The sequence below is a fragment of the Taurulus bubalis genome, assembly GCF_910589615.1.
Source record: "Taurulus bubalis genome assembly, chromosome: 15".
NCBI classification, from domain to species: Eukaryota; Metazoa; Chordata; class Actinopteri; order Perciformes; family Cottidae; genus Taurulus; species Taurulus bubalis.
The window spans coordinates 14118266-14143183 of record NC_136603.1 but is presented as its reverse complement, the minus strand read 5'-3'; the positions used below and the strand labels follow the sequence as shown (position 1 = coordinate 14143183).

Sequence of the window (24918 nt, the reverse complement as noted above, 5' to 3'; positions counted from 1 at the left end):
CCAGCAAGACGCTGTGTTGACTGAGCAGAAACCTGCAAGCACACATTCTTAGTAAATTACTTTGTACCAGGTACACAGTATCTCAACAGTTTACCACAAAGTTGTTGTTACGAAAGACAACAGTGTTGTCATTGTGATAACTTCCCAGTCCTTTCGGTGAGTACTATAAACCGCTGAGCAGCTTTTTTGCATATGAAAAGACTTCAAATTCGTAATCAGTTACTTTCAAGATTGCATTTCATGTCTTAACTATACATGAAGCAATTTAATCACATCAGAACGCACCAACCCCCACCAACGCAGCCCTTTGCCGTGTTTTAATGCATGGTTGATTTCGGTCTGAACACTGAGAGTCTACTGCCATGCTTGTGGCTGTGTGAGGCCGTGTGTAGATACAGCAGGACTTTGAGCTTAATGCTAACATCAGCATGCTAACATGCTCACAATGACATTAACATGCTGATTCTTTAAAGGCATAATGCTTACCATCTTAGTCGTATTTTAGCATCTTAGCATGTTAATATTTGCTAATTCCCACTAAACACAACATAACTAGGCTAAATGTATTTGGTCATGAATCAAGTATTGCACACATTTTAATTGTAGGCGTACTAGATGAAGTTAACTTCCTCCAGTGTGTCAAGTGGGATACACTAGTGAAGATTAAAATTCTGAGGCTTTATATTCCTCTCTATCCATCTCAATCTGCACTATAATAATGCCAAACTAATTCCTGATTGGCAGTGAATGTAAACAAAGCTATTTAAAAAAAATTACCAAAATAGTTTTTCTCAAAAGAACCATCTCACAATGCACTTGAAACCGCATGGATCGGTTCCTTGGCTTTCATTAATCAAGGAAAAGTACTTTTACCGTGTTATTTTTCCATCTCATTTCACACAAGCAAAGTTAATTTAACAAACAATATTCTGCAGTTACATTTTATCTGGAGCATAACAAAATGCAAATGCAAAGGACTGTGTATTATTGATCTTAGAGATGAGTAATATGCCCTTACTAAGCCATTTCTCACCAAATTAAAAATGTGCACTCAGTGCAGATCTCCACCAGGTGTGTCTGCAACTACCATTGCGTTGTGTGATTAAATGAATACCGCCCACCCATCTAGACACAAATGGGCTATAAGGCGTTGTAAAACACACTTCATTCAACCTTAAAAGCAAGCGGCAATTGATGCAGGCAATCAGATTGAAGTTGTCGTATAAGACATATAATCTTGCCACAAACTAAACTCACCAAACTGCCTGCCGGCATAGCCGTGGCAGCAGTATGTGTACTGGTAGTTCCGTTCGCTGTTAGCCAAACACACTGTCCATGAAAATAAAGTGTGCAAACTGTTTTACCCCACTGTGTAGCGGCTGTGGTTCGGCAATGCACTCAACTTGGTTATCATTAGCAGCCCCTATCAGCCAGGGGCTGGTTAAGAGTTGTAAGTAAGGAGCCAGCAGGCAGTCATTGGCAGTATAAAAGAGGCATTAAAAGCTGTTTTGAGAAAGTGTGAGTAATCAAAAACACAAGAGGTCCTTGAACATGCAGCCATAACAGGTTACCCAAAATATTATGCAGTTTTCTGCAGCATAATTTGAGATTAGCCTTGGAAAGACACAGAGGTGTGCACTCACTCACGGACACACACACACTAAACCGATCGCATTACCCTCCTGGTGTAGATAATAACAATAGAAGGTCAACTGTGGTGTTGCAGTGAGTTGTGTGTTTTTATATGATTATGTACAGTAAATGACTGAAGTGAGGGCCAAGGTGAATGGATCGTGTACTGTAGGTGTAGGTTTCCTTGTGAGAGGGTGTCAGGGGAACTGTCAGGATGCACAAAGCCTTTCACCCCCATGGCATGTGACAGAGATCCCTCCCATGGGCTGTCAGAGCCAGGGCCTCTGCACTTATCAACCCATCCATTGTGAAATCAGCCGCCCTGGCCAACCATAGCCATGCAAAGTACACCCCCTGCATTAAACACAATTTCAATCATCCTCAACCATCTCCCTCTGCTTCTCTTTCTCCACCATCGCCCATCTCCCTTGGCCTCTCTTCTCCTCTCATAGTGAATAAACAGTTGTCACCGTCAGGTAGCTCAAAATGCAAATTGGGAACAAATGGATCCACTTGAACAGTCTTAATTACATGATATGTATTCCATGAATCACAAATGGTATAGTCCTGAAGATTCAGCAGCACAATGTGGTGTCCCTTTAATAATTGATTTGAAAATAATGCCACATAAAAAAGAATCACATCATGCCTTCTACACTAGCTGCATATCAACCTAAGTCACGGGCTGTGCACACCAGTAAGCATGCACAGGTGGGAATAAAGACAAGAACCTTTTCTCTGGATGAGAAGACGACAGTCAGGTTCTTCAGGACCAAACGCTCATTGACACTGTAAGAGAAGTTGACTCTGTCAAAAGTGATGGACCCTGCCTTGGGCCAATCATTCGGCAGCTGTTTGTCGGTCTCCCAGGGTGCTTCACTCTCCAGCTCTGCATACTCAACCACTCTCTCCACTGATGTCATCTACAAAAGATAAAGCAATGTTTTGCTCTTTTGATCACTTGAAACTACTGAAAATGGCAATAGTTTATATTCAGTACACGTACAGCTATTTAAACAAACAAGAAACAGATAACATGTCCTACTGATATTTCAAATTTAACCATCTCAAAAATCATAAAATGTAGTCATTGAATTACATTTCATTTAGCTGATGCTTTCATCCAAAGTGACTTACAATGAGTGTGTTATTAGTGTGACTTACAATAACTTAGAATTAGTGTTTTAAAGCAGTACTCCACTAATGTAGTATTGCACTTCCATATGTTGAGGATCACAGAGAATTGTTGGGGATCACAGAGAATTTAAAAAAGAAAGTGGCCAAAAGCTAGACATAAGATATCTTTTAGTCTCTGAAATTAGTCTAAAAACACTGGAGCCTATATTTCCCACAATCCAGCTGAGCAATGTTAGAGTCTCCACGTGGCTGTTTTCAATGTAGGTAACTGCACATGTCTTAGTTTTCTTACGTTTACACTTAATAGTTAATTTTGTTGACTTTGTGCATACTGCACACCTACAGCAAACAGTTCAGTGATGACACATGGCTTTTGTATCAGGATAATCATAGTTTATGTAGTTTTTATTTGTAGCACAAGCATTTAGTTGTGCTTTACTTTGTCTTTAGGTACATTTGCCTTAAATCATTGTAACTCATTTTCTTGAGTTACCAGTGCTGAGGATGCCGCTGCTGGCTGTTACTGCTGAAGGGAAATCTTGTCATGCTGGAGCAAAAGATGCACCCTTTGAAGCTGTTTAATAAAGTGGCCATTCAGAATGTACCAAGTGCCAGCCACATCATGGGGGGATTTCTAGTTTAGAGATTTTGTTTATTTCTTTAGACAATATTGATTTGTTGATACTTTTTTGATTGTTGAAATAGCTATACTGATAGACTAATCATATTTTTAGTTTACGCGGTTTAGTTTTTCTGTTATCCCTTTGTTTCAAAAATTGTCTAATCAGCCATTAAGAGTTAACTTCTGTTTAGTTGACCCCGAACTTTGTCACATATTTAATAAATTGTTTTTAGGGAAATAAAACTCTCTTTCATGAATGAGTTTAGTGATAGCAATACAAAATAAAAACTGAATTTAAGTGTTCAAATGTAAATGTTCTCACCATGTTCTCGATCTCTGCACTCTGTCTGACGCCCCACTGGAACATGCCTGTGAGTGTCACTGCATAAGATAAAGCCAAACCCACTGCACCTGGTTCCAGTCCTGAAAACAGAGTAAACACACAGTCAGGATTTTATCGTCATAGTTTCACTAACAAAGTCTCACATGCCAACAATGTGTCACAGGGTTGAGCCAAAGTCCATACCATCCCTGAGGTAAAGGCAGCCAAAAGTAATGATGGTGACAAAAATTGAGCAAATTCCATCAAGACGGACAGCAAACCAGCGAGAAGTAGTCAGGAATAAAAACCATGCCTCTGTTAACAAAGAAAAATAAACCGATTATATAATACATGTGATCTCTCCAGCCTAAATATTGCTGATATTGAAAAATGTAACATTAGCCTGAATGGCTTTGATAAAAAGTTATTACCCATAACTGAGATATATTTGAAATCTCACCTGAGTGAAGATCTTGATATCCATCAAACATTTGCTGAAACCTCTGCTGAACCTTGAAGGCACGGATGGTGCTCAGTCCTTGGAGAGAAGATGAAAGGTGGGAGAATACGGGACTCCGAGCTAAAATAGATATATACACACAACACATTTGTTAGCTAGCATTTGATCAAACATGCATCAATGATGCTTATTTCTGAAACATAATCAAATGATGGCCAATGTGTCCCTGATGTCAAGATTTGTTGTTTGTCATGTGTTTACTTTTGCAGCGAATGGGCAACAACTACATTTTGTTGTGCAACCCTTTGTTGAGTAATGACAATAAATTATCCTTGAATCTGTAAAATCAGCTATCCATGGCATCGAAACAAATGACATTTTTCAACACAAAGGCATTCCTTATTCTATTCTTAGAACAGTTTTGAAGAGTTTAAACTCACATTTCTCAGAATGTATTTGCTTTTATATATCCTGCTTTTATTACTGCTTCTATGTTCCAACATTCTGTATTTTTGAGTGAGCTAATCAGTCACATTGTACTTGACGTTTTGGGGTTTTCTTCTCAATATATTGACTTTCAGAAGGCAAAGAAACTGTTATTTGGTAATAAATAGTGAAATATACAAACATTCAATATGTCCCCGATGCCAAAGAGTTTTGATTTTGGGAAAGGTTTCAATTGAGTGGTCTTTTGTTGCCATTTGTTAAGCTTACAAAACCAAAGACAAAACCTAAATGTTTCCTCTGAGCTATTTAATAGAACTCTTGTTCTATAAGATGATAGAACCTGTTGGCCAATGTGCATTTGGGCTCTCAGCCCAGAATAAAATAGATGAACTAAAGCCTGCGATGGCCTAGTCATGCCCACTTGGCATTTTTCCCATTGTACGTGATGTCATGAACTCCCGTCTCTTGAGGAAACTGCGTGTGGCCGAGCCATAGGCCACCGCCACCTTTAGCCTTTATGCTAATGACCATGGCTTTCCTCAATGGTCTATTAGCATTCCTGTGGTCTGCTTTTGTCTCTTACCACAAATGGACATGCCCACCCCACCAACAAAAAAAGAAATTACTGGTAGACTCTAGGCGCTTGATGTCTCTAGAGGTCTGCAGGAAGTAGCATCGCAGAAACAGGAAGACAGCAAGAAGGGGAACAACGGGAATAAGGATCCAGGGGATGATGACGGCAGCTACTGCAATCACTCCAATGACTTGGAGCATTACCTGCGACAGAAAGAGAAATAGAAAGGAGCACAATACTAACTAATACAAACAGCATCTGAGTGAAAAGCTTGGCTGCTGCTGTGTGGGCTACCACCAGGCAGTGAGGCATATTTCTTAAGGCTAAACAAGAGAGACTTTCAGTTGTATTTGTGTGAGACCATCACAGACATACAGTAAGGTAACAGCAGGTTGTGGGACTGGGGTTATGTGACTCACAGTGTGAAAGGAAAACGACCACATCGCTAATTCTCACTTAGTAGCAGGTGAGAATTTACCACTTGGCCACTGCAGCTCATATCCCTGGCTCCCTTGGGCTTTCCCTTCAACACTTCTGGCCTGTAAGCCTTGCTGGCAGACCAGCCAGCCAACAAGCATGGCCACAGTGACTGGCAGAGGGTTCTGGGAACCACACTGTGGGTATCTGATACATCACACTCAAACCACACAGCCCTCAACAACACAGTGACTCATCACCCGTGTTAATGGCTCTGTGACACATCTAGACCAGGATACCAGAGCTGCCTAAACAGGATTGACGGCAATGACGACACCAAAGCACCCAATCCTGCACTGTATTTAGAAACTAATTGAAGAATCTGATAAAGAATATATATATATATCTCAGTCACAACGGCCTTTTTTGTGCCGTACAAGTTTTAATTATTTGATACGAAGTACATTTTGCTGAGAATATTTCTATACTTTTATTCTTTGACTCTCACTTTTAGTGGAGTGTGTTTACTAAGTGATAAGTCATATTATTTTCTTAAATAAATGATGTGAATACTTCTTCCAACACTGCACATGTGAGAGACCATTTCTTCTCAACTGAAAGGTATACCGTGTTACATATTTCATATTCGATTGATAGATGATAAAATTGAAACCTCACACCCTGAAATTAGACATATCCTAAGAGATGAATCCTAAAACGTGGAGATTAGGATCGTACTGTTACCTTCAGTGGTCTCAGACTAGCCCAGAGAGATGGAAATTTAATTTAGCACCTTAATTACGGATGTTATCTGCCACTTAAGCACACATTTAAGCATGATCACTTTCAGTGTAGTTGCATGATGAAAAGCTACTCAATTTCATTTGCAGTTCAGATAAGAGGGTATTACTAGTCTAACCATTGCTGTAGTGGAGCCCACACAATCAAACAGTGGGTGGAAGCTACTGAGCACAACTGATCCCAAGAATTTCACAGTACATAAGTTTCAATCTTAGCCTTGATGGAAGGCTACCAGACTGCAAAGTGAGGTGGTGGCCCACGAGCCATTACTGCATGTTATCCAGCCTTCCCTTGAGGGGATCAAATATGAACTGAACAAATGTCTTATCAAATATTCTATTTCTCTTTCACTCTCCTGCTGCTGATTGGTGACACCGTGACACTGCTCATTCACGTCTGCCGATTGTTTCTTTAAATTCTAATTGGCCCCATTTCAGTCGGAGGCCACAGAGGTCCGAGTCAGGCTTATCTGACAGTGGGGTCATCTGTGGGGACAGAGGAGGAACAGGAACCATTAGATAGGAGTCTTGCCTCCTCCTGCTCCCCAGGGCCCACGGTCGCCAAGCCCCTGTTTGATGTGATCCATTTGCGTGGTCTGGCGCTTATCATGTCAGCATCGGGAACACCGTGGCCCCCCACCCACACTACACACAGATGATTTTGATAAGTCATCCTACAAGCATACACCTCACCCCCCTGGACCACATCCATATCTCCAATTAAACCACACAGGAACAGAAAACTCCCAAAGCCACATCCCGCTGCACATAAAAGTGGATAAAAGGATGAAAGGTTTTGTATACAAACAGTTTAAATAAAGAATTACCACTAATTGCTCTTTAGCAAGAAAAGAAAGCTACCGCACGCATCTGATTCAGTCATTCAAACAAACTAGGCGCACTACTGTGTCCAAAGACCATTGAGATTACTGCTGACCCTAATTGCTTTATTTTGTCAATGATTCTATCAGCTCTTTGATGTCCAAATAAATGCAGAAAATTGAAGTTAATTGCTATATTTGTGCTCAGCAATGATAGCGACTGTTGTTCCACAGCAGAAAATAAACACTTGCCTTTAATTAAACATCCCTCCGGACACGAAGAATCGGTACGCTTTTTACAACTTCTTTTTTATCCTCCCTTTATTTACTGACAGTGTGCAATATTTGCCACAGGGAAAAAAAAAGTGCAAACAAAACAGGAAATGAGGGGAAAGCAGGGCAAAGAAAATTCCTCAAAAGAAGTCCTCTGTCATCGTTGGAATTTTTTTTCACTCCACACTTTTCCGTGACAGAGCGGCACAATAAGTTGCAAGGGTCAGTGGGACTGAAACAAAACAGGGCTGTTCCACTCGGGCTCTGGAACAATAGAAGTGACCCAGTCCATTCTACTCTGTCTTTGGGCTTTATTTTAGCATTAAATGCCCAGATGCTATGGCCTTTCTTTGGGAGAAATGACTGTGGACACCTCCTTCACATTTTCCCTTTCTGGGCCATTTTCACTTCATAAAGCTGCAGTCAATGTGTTTTGTGTGTGGTGAGGAGGGTCTGACACATACTGTGGTGGTCTCAGTCGCTGTCTACATTGGTGGCTCAAGTAGTCCTAGGATTAGGCCTTTGTGTGCTGTGAAAAGGTAAAAGAAGTCACTTATTTGGGCTCAGTCAAGCTGCTGATTTCCAACCCCATTTTGGAAATAAGAGAAAGGCTTTGAAATGCGGTCTCTCTCTCTCTCTCTCACTCTCTCTACTATAAATCACTTGTGTCCAGCAAATTCATTCATTCAGTCATTGCTCCTTTCTCCCTTTCTTGAAAACAACAAAAAAACATTTTTAAATGTGTTCGAAAACAGCAATTCACAAATACAAAAGTCACTCACAGAAAGCATAGAATGCATTATCTTCATCATATTGACATGAGGTGAGATTGTTGATAAGATTGGGACTTTGTTATGTAAGTTCCCAGGCTCAATGGACCCCTGGACTGGCCTGTATGTCTGAGTAAGAGCAGCTGAGTTGCTGGACCGCAGCATCATGGGAGACCACACATACACACACTGGAAGCTTTTGCTGGCCAATGCTCGCCATCAAATGACCATGTGTGGTATTGCTGAGTGGCCAGTTAGGCAAACCCATAAGTACACACACACAAACACACACACACACACACACGCTCACAGTTTCTGGTTTATTTTTTACAGTAATTTGACCAATAAGTGCCTATAACAAGTAGTATAGTTAATCTTTAGGCTTCTAACCTTTCTGGGTCACTTGTATTTTTTGTTACTGTGTGCAGGGAGACAATGGCAGTGTCATAAAACAATGTCATACGGGATTTATGGCGCAGCCTATATATTTCAACACAGGACCATCTCCTGTGTTTCTCAGTATAACCTGTGTAACGCCTGGAGCCAGTGAATTCTTCACTTCTTCTGTCACCAACATGGTAAAGAAGAGAGAGAATGCCGGTGAAATCCCATCCTACAGCACTCACGGTTACGTCAGCAGTTCTCATATCCCACAAAGCCAGTGAAAAAGCCTGACACACAATGTGCCACAATATACAGACTCACACAACGATCGACCCGCGAGTGTTATTAGACAATAGTCATCTTTGCTGTGTGCTTGTGTGTCTTCTGTGTTGGGTTTGTGTTTGCATACCACACACATGCACTCCCTCTTTTTCTCACACACACTTGAAATGTATCTCTTCCGGGGGACTGTTGGTTGCTGTAATTTATGATTTACGAGACAGTGTTTATGCTTGTTTATATGCTATTAACATTTGTGAGAGCAGGCTAAATCCCAGTCAAATAAAAGTAACTGTCAGTTGGTGTCTTAGCATGCACATGCTGACAAACTGAATTTGTATGGATGGTTTAGAAGACCTATGAATGTAGTTATCGGACCTCACAGTTAGTGATGTGACTTGGTCAAGAGCCTTCACACAAAATCCTCCACTGAAAGACCCCTGTACTCACCCCTCATTGTCTTGCCCTCCTCCTCTGCCCCCTCTGTGAAAATAGAGCCAACCCAGGATTTAAAGGTCAAGTCTGCACAAAAGCAGACAGTTCCCGAAGCCTGAGGTGTTTTTAATTGACATTTCTGTCTTTGTCCCCTGACCATAAAGAGAGAGGAGAAAGAGCCTTTTTCCCAATACACTAAATTAGTACTAAATGAGACCTGTGAAGAAAATAGGGCTCTGGGGTGTAACCAGGTTCCCCCAGCTTGAGGGAATCCCCTTGTTAGGCGGGTATGGGGGCAGTGCTGAGGGGCTGTGAAGTGCTTACTCCACCATAAAGGGGGAGGCTCTGGTGCAAATCCCCACACAGAAGCGGCCTCTCCCCATAGAGGGAGATAAACCAGTTAGGGCATTGTTTATGAAGTTTCACTTTATTCTCCCCTGACAACCATTTAAACAATGACTCTGGGGAAATGTCCCTCTGTGAATGAGCAACAATAGTCAGGATCAGCAGCTTTTCTGCGCAGCTAATACTTGGATAAAAAAGAGTGAAAATCATCCTTCCTGAAAGCATTAAAGGCTGCTCCATGAAAGACACCTGCAAACAAGAGCAGAAAGCAGCACAAACAAAAGTGTTCTGTCCCAAGGATGCCACCTTTGTGCACTATCCCAATCACTTCCCACTTTCTGCTGCAGCAACCGACCGGCAGAAATTATGTGCATATGATATACAGTCTTATTCTGACAGTTTACGCTTCAGTTATTAAAAGCTAGCTTTCCCTGCAATACAGACACAGGGTTATATAGTATAGCGTCTTGTATTTCGTGATTCATAAGATAGGTAATAACTTATATGGTGGAATGGATAAGTCCAACTTGGTGTACAGTGAGTTTATATGTGCAACACAAGTCTGTATACTTTCACTGTTTTCAGATGGAAAATGCGCCTTCTAAAAACTTATTATTTTACTCCAGCCATTATTCACCTTATTATCAAAATGAGGGAAACTATAGCAGACAAAAAGCTTTTGTGCATATGATCTTTTGTGCTTTCAGCATTTAAGATGGCTTTTGTCTACTGTGAGATGGGTATCTGCCACAAACATCACTCAGGCATTGTGAAGGGGGGATTCGTTTTCAGCACGCCTTTGTTCTATTCTTTGGCCCTAACCAAAGAGCCACGCCTGCTCCTCTACCTCGAATTGTGCAGCGAACATTCCCTTCTTTGTGGTGCGAGGTGCATGAGCTGGCTCATCTCCGCAGGCTTTCGTGGGAGATGGCTGTCACGGTGGCAGGGTGGCATTTGGTAACCCAACCTGGTTATGCACCAGGGTGGCCCTTGGCTACCAGGCCCATAAAACTGTGGAGCATTAGGTGAATTGCGCTGAGAGGGGCAAGTCCCGCTCTGGTTCTGTTCCAACTGACCTGTCCCCTTTCCACTCTACCACACTTCCAGCTCCACTACTGCAAACACATCGTATGCCTGCTGCTCACACTTTTTCTCCTTGCCACTCAACGCATCATCCTTGTCAACCCCTCCTCGCCTCCCCACTGTTTTCTTCCACATCAGCCCCATCATCCTGTGGCCTTTATTTCCTCTTTGGTACCGTTTTCTCTCCCAATCATCTTGCTTAGTCTCCAAACACATTCTCTCAAGATGCCGCTTCTGTTGTGTCACACTGAGGGAGCCACGCCCTCAGCCTATGTGCACACTTTTATTAAATCTGTGCAGGCGCTGGGCCGCGCTGGCGGGTAATCCTACAGTAATTGTTTCCAGATTAGGGGACCCGGACCACAAAGCAGGTTTAGCCAGGCATGAAATGGCCTTCCCATGCTGCAGCGCCAGCGACCAAACCTGTCGAGGTGAGACTCACCTGGATAAAGTCCACAAACGTCCATGGGAGTAGAGAGTCCAGGTAGCCAATGTCCTTCGAAAACCTGTTGAGGATTCTTCCTGGAAAACACAAAAGCACCGATTAGATGACATTAGAGTAGATATCTGTAAGACAGAATCGCACAATTGACAGTGCAATTTAGTGTTTTGGTTAAAAATATGTCAAGTGTATCATTTAAACAATCAGTAGCATATAGTAAAATGTGTTAAAGATCTACATTAAGCCAGTTCTACATAAGTCCCGATTGGAAGAACATATATAAGCAAAAAAGAAATATACATGTATTCTTTATCCCTGCGCTACTCTGCACCCATAAAAAACAATATAAATATATGGTCCTTCGTCTAGTCTCACTAGACTATTGAGCAACTGTTAACAAAGTCCCCTCCAATAGAACAGAAAAGAGTTTATACACTGAGTGTGATATCAGAAGAAAAACACAGGCCTATCTAGGTTAAACAATGAATCATTATTTGTCTGGCATTTCATAAAGACTGCCCTACTCTTGGCTGAATACACGAGAGAACCTTTTGTTTGGAAACAAAAGGCAACAGAAGCTGCGTACCTGCCTTTATGTTCTGACTGGCAGTGTCAGTGGCGTTAATTGAGTTGACTCCAATCTGCTCAGGTGTTCATTATTTTGGCTGATGCTCTGCAGGTGCTGTGGCAGACCTTTATTGTGACTCTTTAAGTAACTTTGCTCCCCATTTCTGATCCCACAGCACACAAGATTACACTCCAGCTGTTTTTACACACTGTGTATTGCAGGGTCAGTGATAGAAAATCCTAACACTACACTACCTCTAGGCAGGCAAGGCAGAAAGGCTTTCTCTATCGCTGTCCCTGAAGGAAGCCTCTCAGAGGGAGACAAAAAGTACAAGAACAGTGCCAGTATTGCCACTACAGGGGCTGAACTCCAGTTAAAAAGTCACGGACAAGCTGTGTTCATCCGTCATGTGTAGTGTATATTCCCTTTCAAAGCGCCTCCAAAATGGTGTCATAATGTTTCAGCAACCGAAGGTGACACATCACTGAGCAAACAGTAATATCTATCTGAGGAGAATGTAAATAAAGCAGCGCTCACATATTTAGTGTACAACCCCTGACAAAGTGACACTAATCACGCAAGCATGTAGATGAGTTTATCAAGGCTCACAGAACAGATCAGGAAACAGGGTGAGACTTAATACGTGCCAGAGAGAGGGAACGGCTGAGCGGCACATTGGCAGAATGTGGTGGTATGGCACTATGGAGGCGTGGCGGAGCCATTGGCACCACCGACCAAAAAGTTGCCTCCCAGCCTCCCAGACAGTCCTACGGAGGTGGGCCCTGTAATCACCTCTCTCCACGGCCATAAGCAGCTTACAGCTTTATCCAAAACGCCGCTCCCGCCTAAAAACATGCATGCAGACGAGGCCGGGCTCCCCATAACAGCCATTGCATAAACCCAGCCAGAGCATTATTCCCCGCAACAATCCAGCAATGCTCCAAATCAGTCCTGATTCAAAGTCAAGTGGCGTAAGCATGTTGTACACTTGGAGGCAGACTAATCTTATTCACAGTGTGAGTGCCCCTTTAGCATACAGACATCCCGAGGGGAGGGTTCATGCAAGGGGGTAGAGCTGCTACTATACTAGTGTAGAATATCGCGGCTTTAGTCTGGGAATGGGGGGAGTACTTGTCAAACTGTGTTTGCGGAAGATCCAATAATATTTTATGTAATTTTACTGTCTAAGCCATAGATGACCTACATTCATGCATATCTGACAAACAATGCCAATAAGAAAAGGATAGGTTTCTCTGGGTTACATCATACCATGGTTAGAGGGTGTTAGAGCAGAGAACATCAGTCAGCTATCAGCTGTTTGACAAGCGGCTCAGTTAACAGAGTTTCAGAGGGGATGAAGTAAAGACCCTTCTCTATCCTGCGCAGACTATAGAGGGGATACATTACAGTGATGCAGTTACACAAAGACATTCACTGCATGGAAATGCCTATGAGGTAAGATCGGCATGGGACAATGGCTTCAATCACTATGGGTGGTTGTCAACAATATCACCTATTGTGTAGAGAGGGGTATAGACGTTTCAGGATATCAGCAGCATTAGTATCAAACAATTTCTCATGGTTGAGGACTCCAGGGGTGATTTGCACCACTTTTTCAGGCTCAGGAAATATCAAGCCCTCCCAACTAAGGTGGCCCCTTAGGTGGAGATATTAGGTGAGCAGGGCCCCCAATCACACTTAAAGAAGTGGAACAGTGGGGTCCGGCTAGAGCAGGGCGTGTGGCAAATCGCTGTTCCCTGTAAACATCAAGATAAGGGGACGACTCAGAGCCGCTCCATGTGTGGGCCCCAGTGCAGTTGGAGGGGCCTTTCAGTCAGGCAAGTGCAATAATGAAGGAATACTGGGGAGGGGGGCTGCCAAGGCTGGAGGTGGCACAGCTCACCTGCACTTCCATGAAGGGCCTCGGGGCCTGGGGCAGCCTCCCACCGCTGGCGCCTTGCTGCCAATACTAATACATTCTAAATCCATTCTCTTCGCTCTCACCGCCAGGCTCCTGCAATCTCCTCTGCTTCCCTTTCATGCAATTAAATAGTGGAAGTGCCGAGCGAGGGGGAGCCCTATCAGCCATACTGCACACACACACGGCTTCATCTCCACATTCAATTTACACACCTCGATATCATCATCCTCTCTGCAGTACTTCTTCCACTTTGCTCTTAACACTCTTGCATCCCAGACCTGAAATACAGACATTAAAAACATTGCCTGTGTAGACACAATTAGAATCTCACATCACTGACTACAGAAGATCTAATGTTCCCTGCGTCAACAGCAACTGAGTGACACCTAGCACGAAGATGGCCCACTATGTCGATGTGAAAGGGGGACGGTGGAGGTGTGTGTGTGTGTGTGTGTGTGTGTTGACTGAAACTCCACTCCTTGACTGTGCTGATGAGCTGAAGCCCTGGCCTGCAGTCTCTGAGGGGATTAGCCCACTCAATGACACTAAATTACAGGGATCAACATCAGCTCAACACATCCACCGCTGTCTGTGCTGCTCTAACTGAATCACATTTGGATGAACAGCTGTAATAAGACTGTACATATTGCTAAAACTGAGCAACATGAATATATTAAGTCATGTGAATTTATATAGTCGAGGAAAAAGCAATCTGTAGTCTTATCAAAATCATCTAGATATCTTCTTATCAAATAGCATTGTTAAAAAATATAAAGATTTCAATCACCCGAAACCCCAACTTGGAAATCAACTATTTCCACACAGCACAAAAGATAACACAGACACATGATTCAAATGGCGCAGTGGCATTCAGGGGCTGATACAGAAGAGCTACAATGCCTCTCCATCAATCATAATTCACCAGTGCTGTACTCTATTGTTAGAAACCACATTCACAGAATAACAAATAAGACCTTTGTGCAGTGACGCTTGAAATAGTAACCTTTAACTCCATGGACAGCTATCAAGCACTGGGCCCGTTCAGCAGCAGCACCCCTATCACTTACACATGTAAACAGTTGTCAAATCCTTAACAACACATAGGCACACAGTTGCAAATGACTCACACTTATTGCACGAGAGAAGTGGATGGGGTTGCTATGCAAGTGGCAGTTATTATTATATATTGTATAAAATACAATAACCAATTTGAGACAGAAGCAAAACAATAAGAAAGACAGACGAGTGAGAGAAAGACCGCAGAACTGACAACAGCTGACTTTGTCCTGGTTTGGTTTTACTCAAGTGAATGAATGAAAAAGACAGAGCAGGAGAAGAAGAAAAAAACATGTAAATCAGTGAAATGTATTGTTAAAAAAAGCGTTGTGGTCATGCTTAATCTACTGTTGACTGGACGGAGGACAAAAGAAATGCACTGTCTGGGACAGTCGTCTATAAATCCAGTCAGACATACAGTGATGTTTGCCAGCCAGGAGGCCAAAAGGTAATGATTGGACTGGTCATACAATGGTCACTGATAGCAGCACAACAGCAATCAGATAGCAGTGTCTGTTAAGCCTCTCCTTTGCTGCGCTATTAAACTGATTATTACATTATTCAAAGTGTTTGTCCTCCTCCCGTGCGTAGATTACCAAGCAAGGCACACCCAGATAAGTCTTCAGGTAGTCCAATATGTAACACAACAGCAGCAGCAAAAACAAAAGCCAAAGATTAAGGCCTGTGGTGTTTGCTCCAAACACAGCTTCGCAAAGGAAAGCTTTGTCGCTGCACCCACTTCTAATGCCAGAAGAAACCGCAAGCTCCTGAACTCCCTCAAATCATATTTAGACTTGTGTTACCAGCTTATTATGACTCATTATTCAGATACAAGTTCCCTTCTTGTTGAGAATTCCCACCCGAGCTGATTGTGTTGTACATGCATGTCACTATGAAGAGATTAGGCTGAGTAATTATCTTCTGACAGGTGAACAATGCTCCAGAAAAATTTAAGTTATCAAAGTGGGCCACTTGACAGTTGACTTTGGGTATGAATGACACATTGTACTTGTACTAACTTCACCTAATTAAAAGAGGTATTTCATTTAGACCACAAAATCAAAGGAGAGCAAAATATTTTGCAAATTATTTAAATGAATCTTGAATTACTCTCTCCTTTTTTGTGGTTTCTATTTAAAACGGTTGAGGAAAACACCCCTGAAAAAAAAAGCAGCCCTCCCTGAGTAAAATCCAGCGTATAAGTGTTTGCACACTTTTTAAATTGTGTACATCTGCCTAATACATTGACCCAGCAGCTAGAGCCTGCAAAGCTAACGAAATAATCAAAGATTTCTGATACAGCGCACAAGACAAATATGTCAGTATTTACACAGCTCTATAGTCCAAACACAACACTGCCCAAGATCTAGTGCAAACAGTATGTATTCATAATGATTGCTTGCTTTTTGTTTGGGCTCACAATAAAAAAGATAGCACTCTATTTACAATTTTTTAAATACATTATAGCTTTATATTAAGTCATATCACTCGGCTTTTTGACTGAATTGGCTTCTTGGATACACAGACTTTACTTCCCTGCAGCGACTTTTGTCACGACAGTTTATTCGCAGTCAGAAATAAAACCTCATAACTTCAACAAACAAACAGCTTGTACCAAATGCAGAGCCACTATATTATAAATTCTGATTAATATCAGTTTTTCATTCTATATAGAAAAAAGATTACATAAACGTCAATAATATTTGGAAATATTTGAAAATATATTTTTCTTTATTTGTTAAATATGAAAATTCACATTGGAAATCAGAAGATATCTTTTTTTATTTTGTTTTACTTGATAGCAATAACAAACTATGGAGTTTTAGAACAAGCATATTATGGATGTTTGTAAAGTGGATCGAAACGTGACAAACTAAGTAACAGTCTGCTCTCTAGTGGTGAGATGTTAGCACAATAACTTCTACAGAAGGAGGTTTACATCTCATAATCATCTCATCACTCCTGTACAACCATGACCATGTTATAAGAAAGTTATGAGTTATCAATCATCTAAATGAGAACTTGATGAACAATAGAGCCACTTACCAATTGGATTGATGTCGAAAAAGTGTACTGGGGTCCGAAGGATGGCATTAAACATGCTGTTGTGCAGGGTTTGGGCCGAGCGCACCAGGACATTAAAGAAGACCAAGCTGCGAAGGAAGCCGAACACGACTGAAGAGGCTGTTAAACCTGCCAAAAGGACAGAAAAAAATGTATATCAGCAAACCACAATGCTATAATTGTACCTGCTCCAAGGTCACCTATGCATTTAAAGTTCCATCTTACAAAGCAGATATATTCCACTTATTCCACTTATGATTCTTTTTTTGTCTTGAACGTCAATCTATCATTGTGAATACAAAGCCTCTTCACTCTTTCAGTGAAGAGGCTGGGAGTCACAAGGAAACAATCAGGGCAACGCAATATCAGAGAACAAGAAAGGCACTGCTATCTCTCTGTACAGCTGAGACCCATATACACATACAGTGGGCCTTGAAGGCCTTGGGCCACAGCCAAAGAACTGTGGATCTGTTCATTGAATGGCTGGCGTATTCAGAGCCCCAACAGTACATGAAAAGCAATGTGCGTTCAGTGGGCTTCACCTGCGTAAACACCTAGGTACAGGTCAAGGTCCAGCTGCTGAGGGAAGCTGCCATTGAGGTGCTCTGTCACATTGATGTGCTTCTGTTCAGAGGCCCTGCAAGTCAGCCACAAAAGAACAAAAAATCCACAAGGACAAATAAACATAACGAAGAAAGAACGCTGCGACGTGAAGGCACAATTCAGAACACATCCCTCCTATTCTGAAGCTCAAGGTCAGTTTCAACAAGTGACAGATAATTTCCAAGAAAAACAGTTTGGTTCAGTCGTCTTCAGTCGAAATCATCAACCATTTCCAAGCTCAGAAAATATCAGTTTGGCTTAAAAAATATGGTATTCTCGAGCATTCGAGGTGTAAAAGAAACAAAATCTCACCAGCAAGCAAGCCACCAGTCCTGTAGAACAAATGTAATCTAAACAAGCAAAAGAAATGTAATGAATAAAAATGTATCAAGACAATTTATTGCATCGTTCAATTTCATCTGAAATGAAATAATGATCAAGATAAATTATCCGTTGTATTTTTTCAAAATTGATAGAATTAATTGAAGAAAATTGACTCACATGTGCTAGGGCATTGAGTGAAATGAGGACCAAGAGGACCAGGAAGTTGGCGCCTGCCCTGAAATACTTCACATACATACGCAGGCCGATGTTTCCTTCTGAGCGGCTTTCCTCCCCCGTTGATTGCACTACCTACAGATAGACACTAGTGTCAATGCCAGTCTTCCAGCAACACTTCAGAGCTGGCTGTAATGAGCAAGGTGAGTACCTTCTGCCCTCTAGTGGCTGATAGAGTGGAGAGCAAGCTTTCTCCCCACAATGAGATAGCTATAAATGTATGCTTTCAGCTTGATGCAAACTGCTTTTTTAGCAATTGAAGCCAACTATAAGCAATTGATTGTTTCAAATATATCTACCACTGCAGGTGGCTCCGCTCCCTCAATCAAAGAGTACCGAGAGGAGGAGAGGGAGGACAGAGAGGACATTGAGTTGTCAGAAAGCGTATGTGGGAAGTTGGAGACCGTCCTAGAGATGGGAGTCCCACCCTGCCTCTCCTCCTCCTGGCCCTCCTCCTCCTCCTCCTCCTTAAGCAGCGAGGTGAAGTCAAGTCCAGAGCCCTGCAGCTCACTGTAGGTCCCACGGGCCACCATCTGACCCTGACAATGACAGAAAAAACTTTACAATAACTCACACATAGCCAATGAAATTTCAGTATCTGTGAGTGATATGATATTATTTTTCCCCGATATATTTAAACACTTACAGAAATCCTCCCTGACACACACATTGCTCAAACGTGTTCTCGATGTAATAGAATCATAATAATCCCGATATATTTAAACACTTACAGAAATCCTTCATTGAGGCTTTTCACAGAATGTTCTTGAATGTCTTCCACCATGTTGGATGTATTGTGACACAATGGTCACAGTTAATATATGAAAAATGTTCAAGTAAAAGTAATACATTTGTGTTATAACAAAGGATATTATAAATAATTTCCAAGTGTTTTACATGCGCTTCCACTGTACAGTAAGTCAAAGGTGTTTTGTTTTTTTGCTGATGAAAGCTGTTGTAAAAGCTTATAATCAACATTAGTATTCTACGTTACACCAACAATGGCACTTCAAGAGCACTTCTCTTTACATGTAAACACAAACATAAACACCCACCTGCTTTAAGACAACGATTTGATCTGCAGCCTTCAGATACTGTAGTTGATGAGTAACCAGGATACGAGGCTTCTTCCTTAAAAGTCCACAAATGCACCTGAAGAAAACAAATATTATTATATTATATTATTTATCCAGAAATGCCAAACTCCAGATTTTACACCTGATTAACTGTTTCTGGATGGAAAACAATCCGGAGATGTTAGTGACCAGACTTACTCTTCAAAGAGGTGCCTTCCCACCTCAGCATCCACAGCACTAAGAGGGTCATCCAGCAAGTAGATGTCTGCATCCTGATACACTGCTCTAAAATTACACACAAATGGAGGTTATCTCTGTCACTTAGAAATAAAAATGTGCATTGCCTCATAGTGATTTAGCACACCTTGCTAAGCTGACCCTTGACTTCTGTCCTCCACTGAGGTTGGCCCCTCTGTCCCCGACCATCGCCAAGTCACCACCTGGCAACAGGTCCATGTCCTGAACAGGGTCCAAATGCAACCCTTACCAGGCATTCACAACAACTGGACTCACCACTAACTAATTTATCTAATACCTAGACTACAGAGGAATAAAATGCAGCGGGGCATGTGATAATCAACAGTGATTCTCACTCTCTTGAGGGCGCAGGCTCTCAGAACTCTATCATACTTCTTGGGGTTGAGCTCTTTGCCAAAAAGGATGTTGCTTCGAATTGTGCCAGGTAAAATCCAGGGCTGCTGAGAGACATATGTCAGCTCTCCTTTGATCTTGATCACACCACTTTCCTGACTCAGTTCTCCCAGGATGGCACTAAGGAGCGAGGACTGAGATGCACAAACACAGAACAAAAGCTAAGATTTCCAGAACAATTTTGACAACCTTTTGGGAGATACGCTTAAAATCCCTTTAATTCCAAGAGTAAGGTATGAACATACCATTGGAAATAAGTATGGAACTGAACCAGTAGGTAATTAGCTTAGCTTAGCCTCGCGTTAAGTTGTTGTTCTGCAAGAAATATTTACGGCACATAACTCCCAGTAAAGCCACACATTGTTTCTCTTCATGTTTATGAATTAATTGATTGTCTCATTTACTTATGTAGGTTATATAGAGTCATCAGTGCAAATTGAAATAACCAGTTTAAAGTTCCTCACAGTAACTTTGAACAAAAAAATGCATTCTGCTGCCTGCATACAAGCTAACTATCTAGCATGTTGCCCTTTGGCTTTAACAAGAAACAATACTCAGATACAAAAACAGGATTAATTTATGATAAAATTAAGGAATCTTGCTCCATTGTGTCAGTCAAATCTAATGCCCCCAGTGACATTTTATTTGGCATTCAACTGCTGGTAAAATAAGTCAAACCTCAGCACTGACTCAACGCTATACTGCTCATACAACTGATAACATTATATTATCAATGATTGAGTTACCAGTTAACCTGTCTCAGATGTATCATGTGCATGACTATTAATCTTAGACGGCAAAATAGATCTGACCTTTCCAGCCCCAACAGGTCCAATTACTGCCAGGAGCTGCTCTGGCCTCACTGTGAAAGACACGTTCTGTAAAGTTGGAGCTTCTAGCATCTGTAAGAAAAAGTAAATGAACTGAAACACGTGTCATGTTGTAACTATTCACTAAATCTGTTATTGGCGGATTTACTGACATTAACGGACCATTCTAGAGGCGCCTCACAATCTGTATAGCGACACTCTTTATCCTTACTTAGACCCTCTCGGGGATTTAAGGCGTGTTGCATGTGAGCAATATACAGATAGAAAAGAGACACTTTGCCACAATAATTCTTACCATATCCCAGTAGCATATTAAATCCTGAATCTTCACTATACAGTCCTTATTTTCTACCATAGGAAGCCCCAGATGCTGAGGAGCAACTTCATCCAGCAGAAGCAAATCCTGAAAAGAAGAATCACATCCAGATTTGTAGTTTCTATTCTATTCAGTGATCAACACACACTGGGTATAAACATGGCCTCCGTCTGTGGTGCATTTACCTGAATCCTTCTAATGCTGATGAGAGACTCAGAGACTTTCTCAATGGCAAAGGGAAAGAAGAGCGTGATGGTGAGTCTGACCGCCCCGTAGAGGGAAACCGCCATAAACACTCTACTGGCAGACAACTGGTTTCCAGTCAGCACGTAGATGCAGACGGTGATGAAGACGATGATCTTGCTGGCCACAAAGAAGGATGCCATGTTCAGGCCACGCAGGTAGGAGCTTTTCATGATCTTGGAGATTTCCCTTCTGTACAATAACGAGACATGTTGTCAGTAAACGCTCTTCAACGTTTCAATCACAAAAATGGCAGCAAACATTTGTATTTATATGCTTGCCAATTAAAGACCAGTGTGAAGGATTTAGGCAGATTAATTGGCAGAACAATATTCATAACTATGTTTTTACAACTGTATAATCACCTGAAACTAAGAATAATTGTGTTTTTGTTCAGAATGAGCCCTTCATGTCTACTGGTCCTCTTCCCCAGAGTCCACCATGTTTCATGTTTCTGCCTTTAGCATTTTCACATTACCTGAAGGCCACTGTCTCTCCGACGCACTTGGAAAGGGAGGGGTGAGGGAGTGAACATTCAATTGGTTGCAATCTGCATCCTCACTGCTAGATGCAACTAAATCCCACACACTGCTCCTTTTAATAAGAGGATATTACAAAGATGTGTTAATAGATTTCAATGACATTTGATAAAAGGGAATCCAGGTTAGTTTATGGTGTACCTCCTGATCTCATCCACCAATGCAGCAAAAGACTTCTCCCACCCATACATCTTTATAACGCGGATCCCAGAGATGACTTCATTCATTGTACGTATTCTGTCATCTGTTAAGACTGCTGTCTCAGCCCTAAAACAAGTGACACAAATGGCAGAAATGGCACCAGTGAAACGCACAATGCAAACCTAAAATAGAAAATAGTTTTCTTTATTTGATGAATGTGGCGACTGACTACCAACCTGAGAGTAGAGAACAAGCGTCCGAACATAGTCTGTATTGGCATCAGGATAAAGAAGACAGACATTCCCGCAAGGCATGATGGGCCAATCGCATACATCAACAATAATATCACAGCTACTGCTTGTATCGGACCAATCCACAGGAAGTGCAAATATAACGTGACCTATAAGAAAACAACGGAGATCAAAAAGTATATAACATATATATGTTGGGCGATAATTTAACAAGATCATTTATTGTCTTTTAGTGGAATAGTATCATGATGAGATATTGTGATAAACAATTCCGTCATCTAACTTGATAATAGAAAGCACATACAAACTCAAATTTCTAAGAAAGTCAGATTGCACTTTGCAAGTTCTTAATTAAGATGTGAAAGTATTTATGGTTACTTCACATTGACTATTCTTTTTATGGAAATACCAGAAAACATGGTTGTATGGTGATGTATATTGTTATCAAGACATGAAATTACTTCTCTTTTTGACATTTTTTGGCAATATTGCACAGCCCTAGTCATACATTGTGGTCATATTATATTGAATGAGTCACATACAAATCTATATAATTAAATATATAAACATGATATACTTTCAGATAATTACCTCATCAAATTTGTTGACATCATTGGATAAGAGGTTCACAATTTGTCCTGTGGTAGTTTTGGCAAATGCTTTGCTGTTAAGACAAAGAGCCTTTGCAGAACAAAGTTGTTAAATATAAACCTCAGAAATATAACATGAGGATATGAGGAGGATATGAGGAGGATATGAGGAATATGAGGAATATGAGGATGGATGACATGTATACACACATGCACCTCATGATGACTGACCTTCTGATAGATCATGTGACACATGGCCACACGAATCTTCATGCCTGCTCGCTGGACGTGGTAGAAATAGAGGTGATGAAGGACGGACAGGCTGATGGCTGTCAAAGAGATGCCTAAAGCGTAGCAGTACGCCTCATGGACTGCAGCTGTGTTGCTGTCATAACTCTCAAAGTACTCAATTATCTTCCCAAGTAGCACCGGCTGAATGACTTTGATAACTTCCTGATAGAAAATAAAATGTAAGGCAGATGTGTGGGTGTGCTGCGTTGAAGCAGTTCTCTGTAGATGTTTGTTTCACTGTGAGATTGCACCGTACCTCTATGAAGATGTATACTCCAATGCGTGCGTATGGTCTCCAATAGCACTGAACAAGAACTTTGGCAAGTTTGGGTTGGCGCAGATCTTTTGCTGCCTGTTGAACCTCTCTGTTCCAGTACCTTTGAAAAGTGAAAAGAAAAGCAATGATTACTTCCAGTCAGTAATCTAAAATAATGATATAGTGTTACTCACAATAATGCACTGTTGCACTGCAAAATGTTTCTGGAGGAAAAAAAACAAGAAACATTCACATATTTCAAGCAGAATAATGTGCTTGAGTGGCTGTTTACTGAGTACGTAGCCTATAACAGATGTCAGTGTGTGGCTGGCTACATACACATGTTTACATGATAGTATATTTACTGATTGAATTATGTGTAGCCCTGCATTGTAATGATGAAATAAAAATGTTACTCTAGTTTAGGCTTTTGCATTGGATCTAAGTCTAATTGGATCTGAATTATGAAGAAATTACTTTAATTTGTTGCTCAGCTTTCTCTCTTTACTGCCACAATGTAAAACTATCGAATAGGTGCACGGGTGTGCATGGTATCAGATCACCTCATGCTAATGGTTGATGATCAGTTTTGTCTCATCTGTTCAGAGAATTTGCAAGAGAAAGTAAAGTTTCAACTGATCACAACGAATGCTGGTAATAACAGGGAACAATCAAGCTAAAGAGGTCTTAAGAGACATTATTCAATGCCTTACCCTTGTAGCTCCTCCCCCAGTCGGTGTGACGTGTCCTCTGGGAGAACATTATACATGTCATCTTCTTCCAATTTCCTCTGGTACCCAATTCTAAACAAGGGATTCAGCCAACTGGCGAGAAAGAAAGTAAGCTCAGTAGTTGAACAAAATGATTGAAATAATTGTTCGCAGAAACTATGAAAACCTAGTTTTGGCTCACTATGTTCACTATGAAAATTAATTGATTCACAGTTTTTGTATCTTTAATGTAGGTGCCAGAGTGCATAAACAAACATCAAAATAGACTAACAGAGCTTGTTTATAAGAAAGGTGCCAAGGGTCCGGGCCCAAATCCATTTGATCTGATGAATATTATTTTTATGTTTGTTTATTAACAGGTCACTGGCCTGCTGTCATTTTATATGAACTTGTTTTGTAAACAGAAGTGGAATGGTCCATTCTTCAGAATACTATGTTTATGTATCTTACTGTAGTACACTTCAAAAACATCATACTTCAGAATTTACATCAAGTAATAAACGTATACATGTGTATTACTGTCTCTTTACTTTGTCTGTGTATGCATGTCGAGAACAGTGCTACACAACTGAAGTTATTATTATAGAAACGACTTTTACTGTACTAATGAAACAACAGAATACACCCTTTGTCATGCTCCATGTTGCTCCAGAAGTAGGCTACTTTGCACAAGTCAGCCTGGTGTGATTTAGGACTACGGGGATATAAGCGGCTGAGCTCCCTCCTCCGTGTGGGAACAGTGTGGTGCATGTTGACGCACGGACGGATGCTCAGCAGCTACCTGCCATCACATCCAGGGGACAGCCCGTCTTTTGAATGGCCACTAACTGTCACACAGGAGAGATCTCCATTCAATTAACGTCAAACACGGCTGTCACTGCGGGCCGCTTTTCTTACCAGAAGAAAATCTTGGAGAGAAGATTAGCTGAAGCCGACGGATTATCCTTCGCCTCCTTCCGCAGTGGTTCCATGCCCCCCAACAGTAAAAGC

At 41.4% G+C, this 24918-nt stretch overlaps 1 protein-coding gene across 1 annotated transcript in view; it reads right to left on the bottom strand.

Moving 5' to 3' along the window:
* LOC306747996 (ATP-binding cassette sub-family C member 4-like) overlaps positions 1–24918 on the bottom strand; it is a gene marked incomplete at its 3' end in the record, with an annotated part of 32863 nt that extends 7945 nt beyond the window's left edge. Inside the window, exons 1-25 of the mRNA XM_079231107.1 lie at positions 24826–24918; positions 23911–24021; positions 23198–23318; positions 22882–23103; positions 22652–22741; positions 22046–22209; positions 21810–21935; positions 21072–21321; positions 20866–20973; positions 20553–20642; positions 19683–19874; positions 19454–19548; positions 19288–19374; positions 19069–19165; positions 18313–18552; positions 17957–18088; positions 17768–17805; positions 17395–17489; positions 16835–16981; positions 11244–11323; positions 5247–5397; positions 4174–4293; positions 3918–4028; positions 3714–3814; positions 2364–2555 (exon numbers count right to left, since the gene is read on the bottom strand). Coding sequence (XP_079087233.1) covers positions 2364–2555; positions 3714–3814; positions 3918–4028; positions 4174–4293; positions 5247–5397; positions 11244–11323; positions 16835–16981; positions 17395–17489; positions 17768–17805; positions 17957–18088; positions 18313–18552; positions 19069–19165; positions 19288–19374; positions 19454–19548; positions 19683–19874; positions 20553–20642; positions 20866–20973; positions 21072–21321; positions 21810–21935; positions 22046–22209; positions 22652–22741; positions 22882–23103; positions 23198–23318; positions 23911–24021; positions 24826–24899 — 3234 coding nt within the window. The 5' untranslated portion in view covers positions 24900–24918. The remainder of the gene's footprint in view (positions 1–2363; positions 2556–3713; positions 3815–3917; positions 4029–4173; positions 4294–5246; positions 5398–11243; positions 11324–16834; positions 16982–17394; positions 17490–17767; positions 17806–17956; positions 18089–18312; positions 18553–19068; positions 19166–19287; positions 19375–19453; positions 19549–19682; positions 19875–20552; positions 20643–20865; positions 20974–21071; positions 21322–21809; positions 21936–22045; positions 22210–22651; positions 22742–22881; positions 23104–23197; positions 23319–23910; positions 24022–24825) is intronic.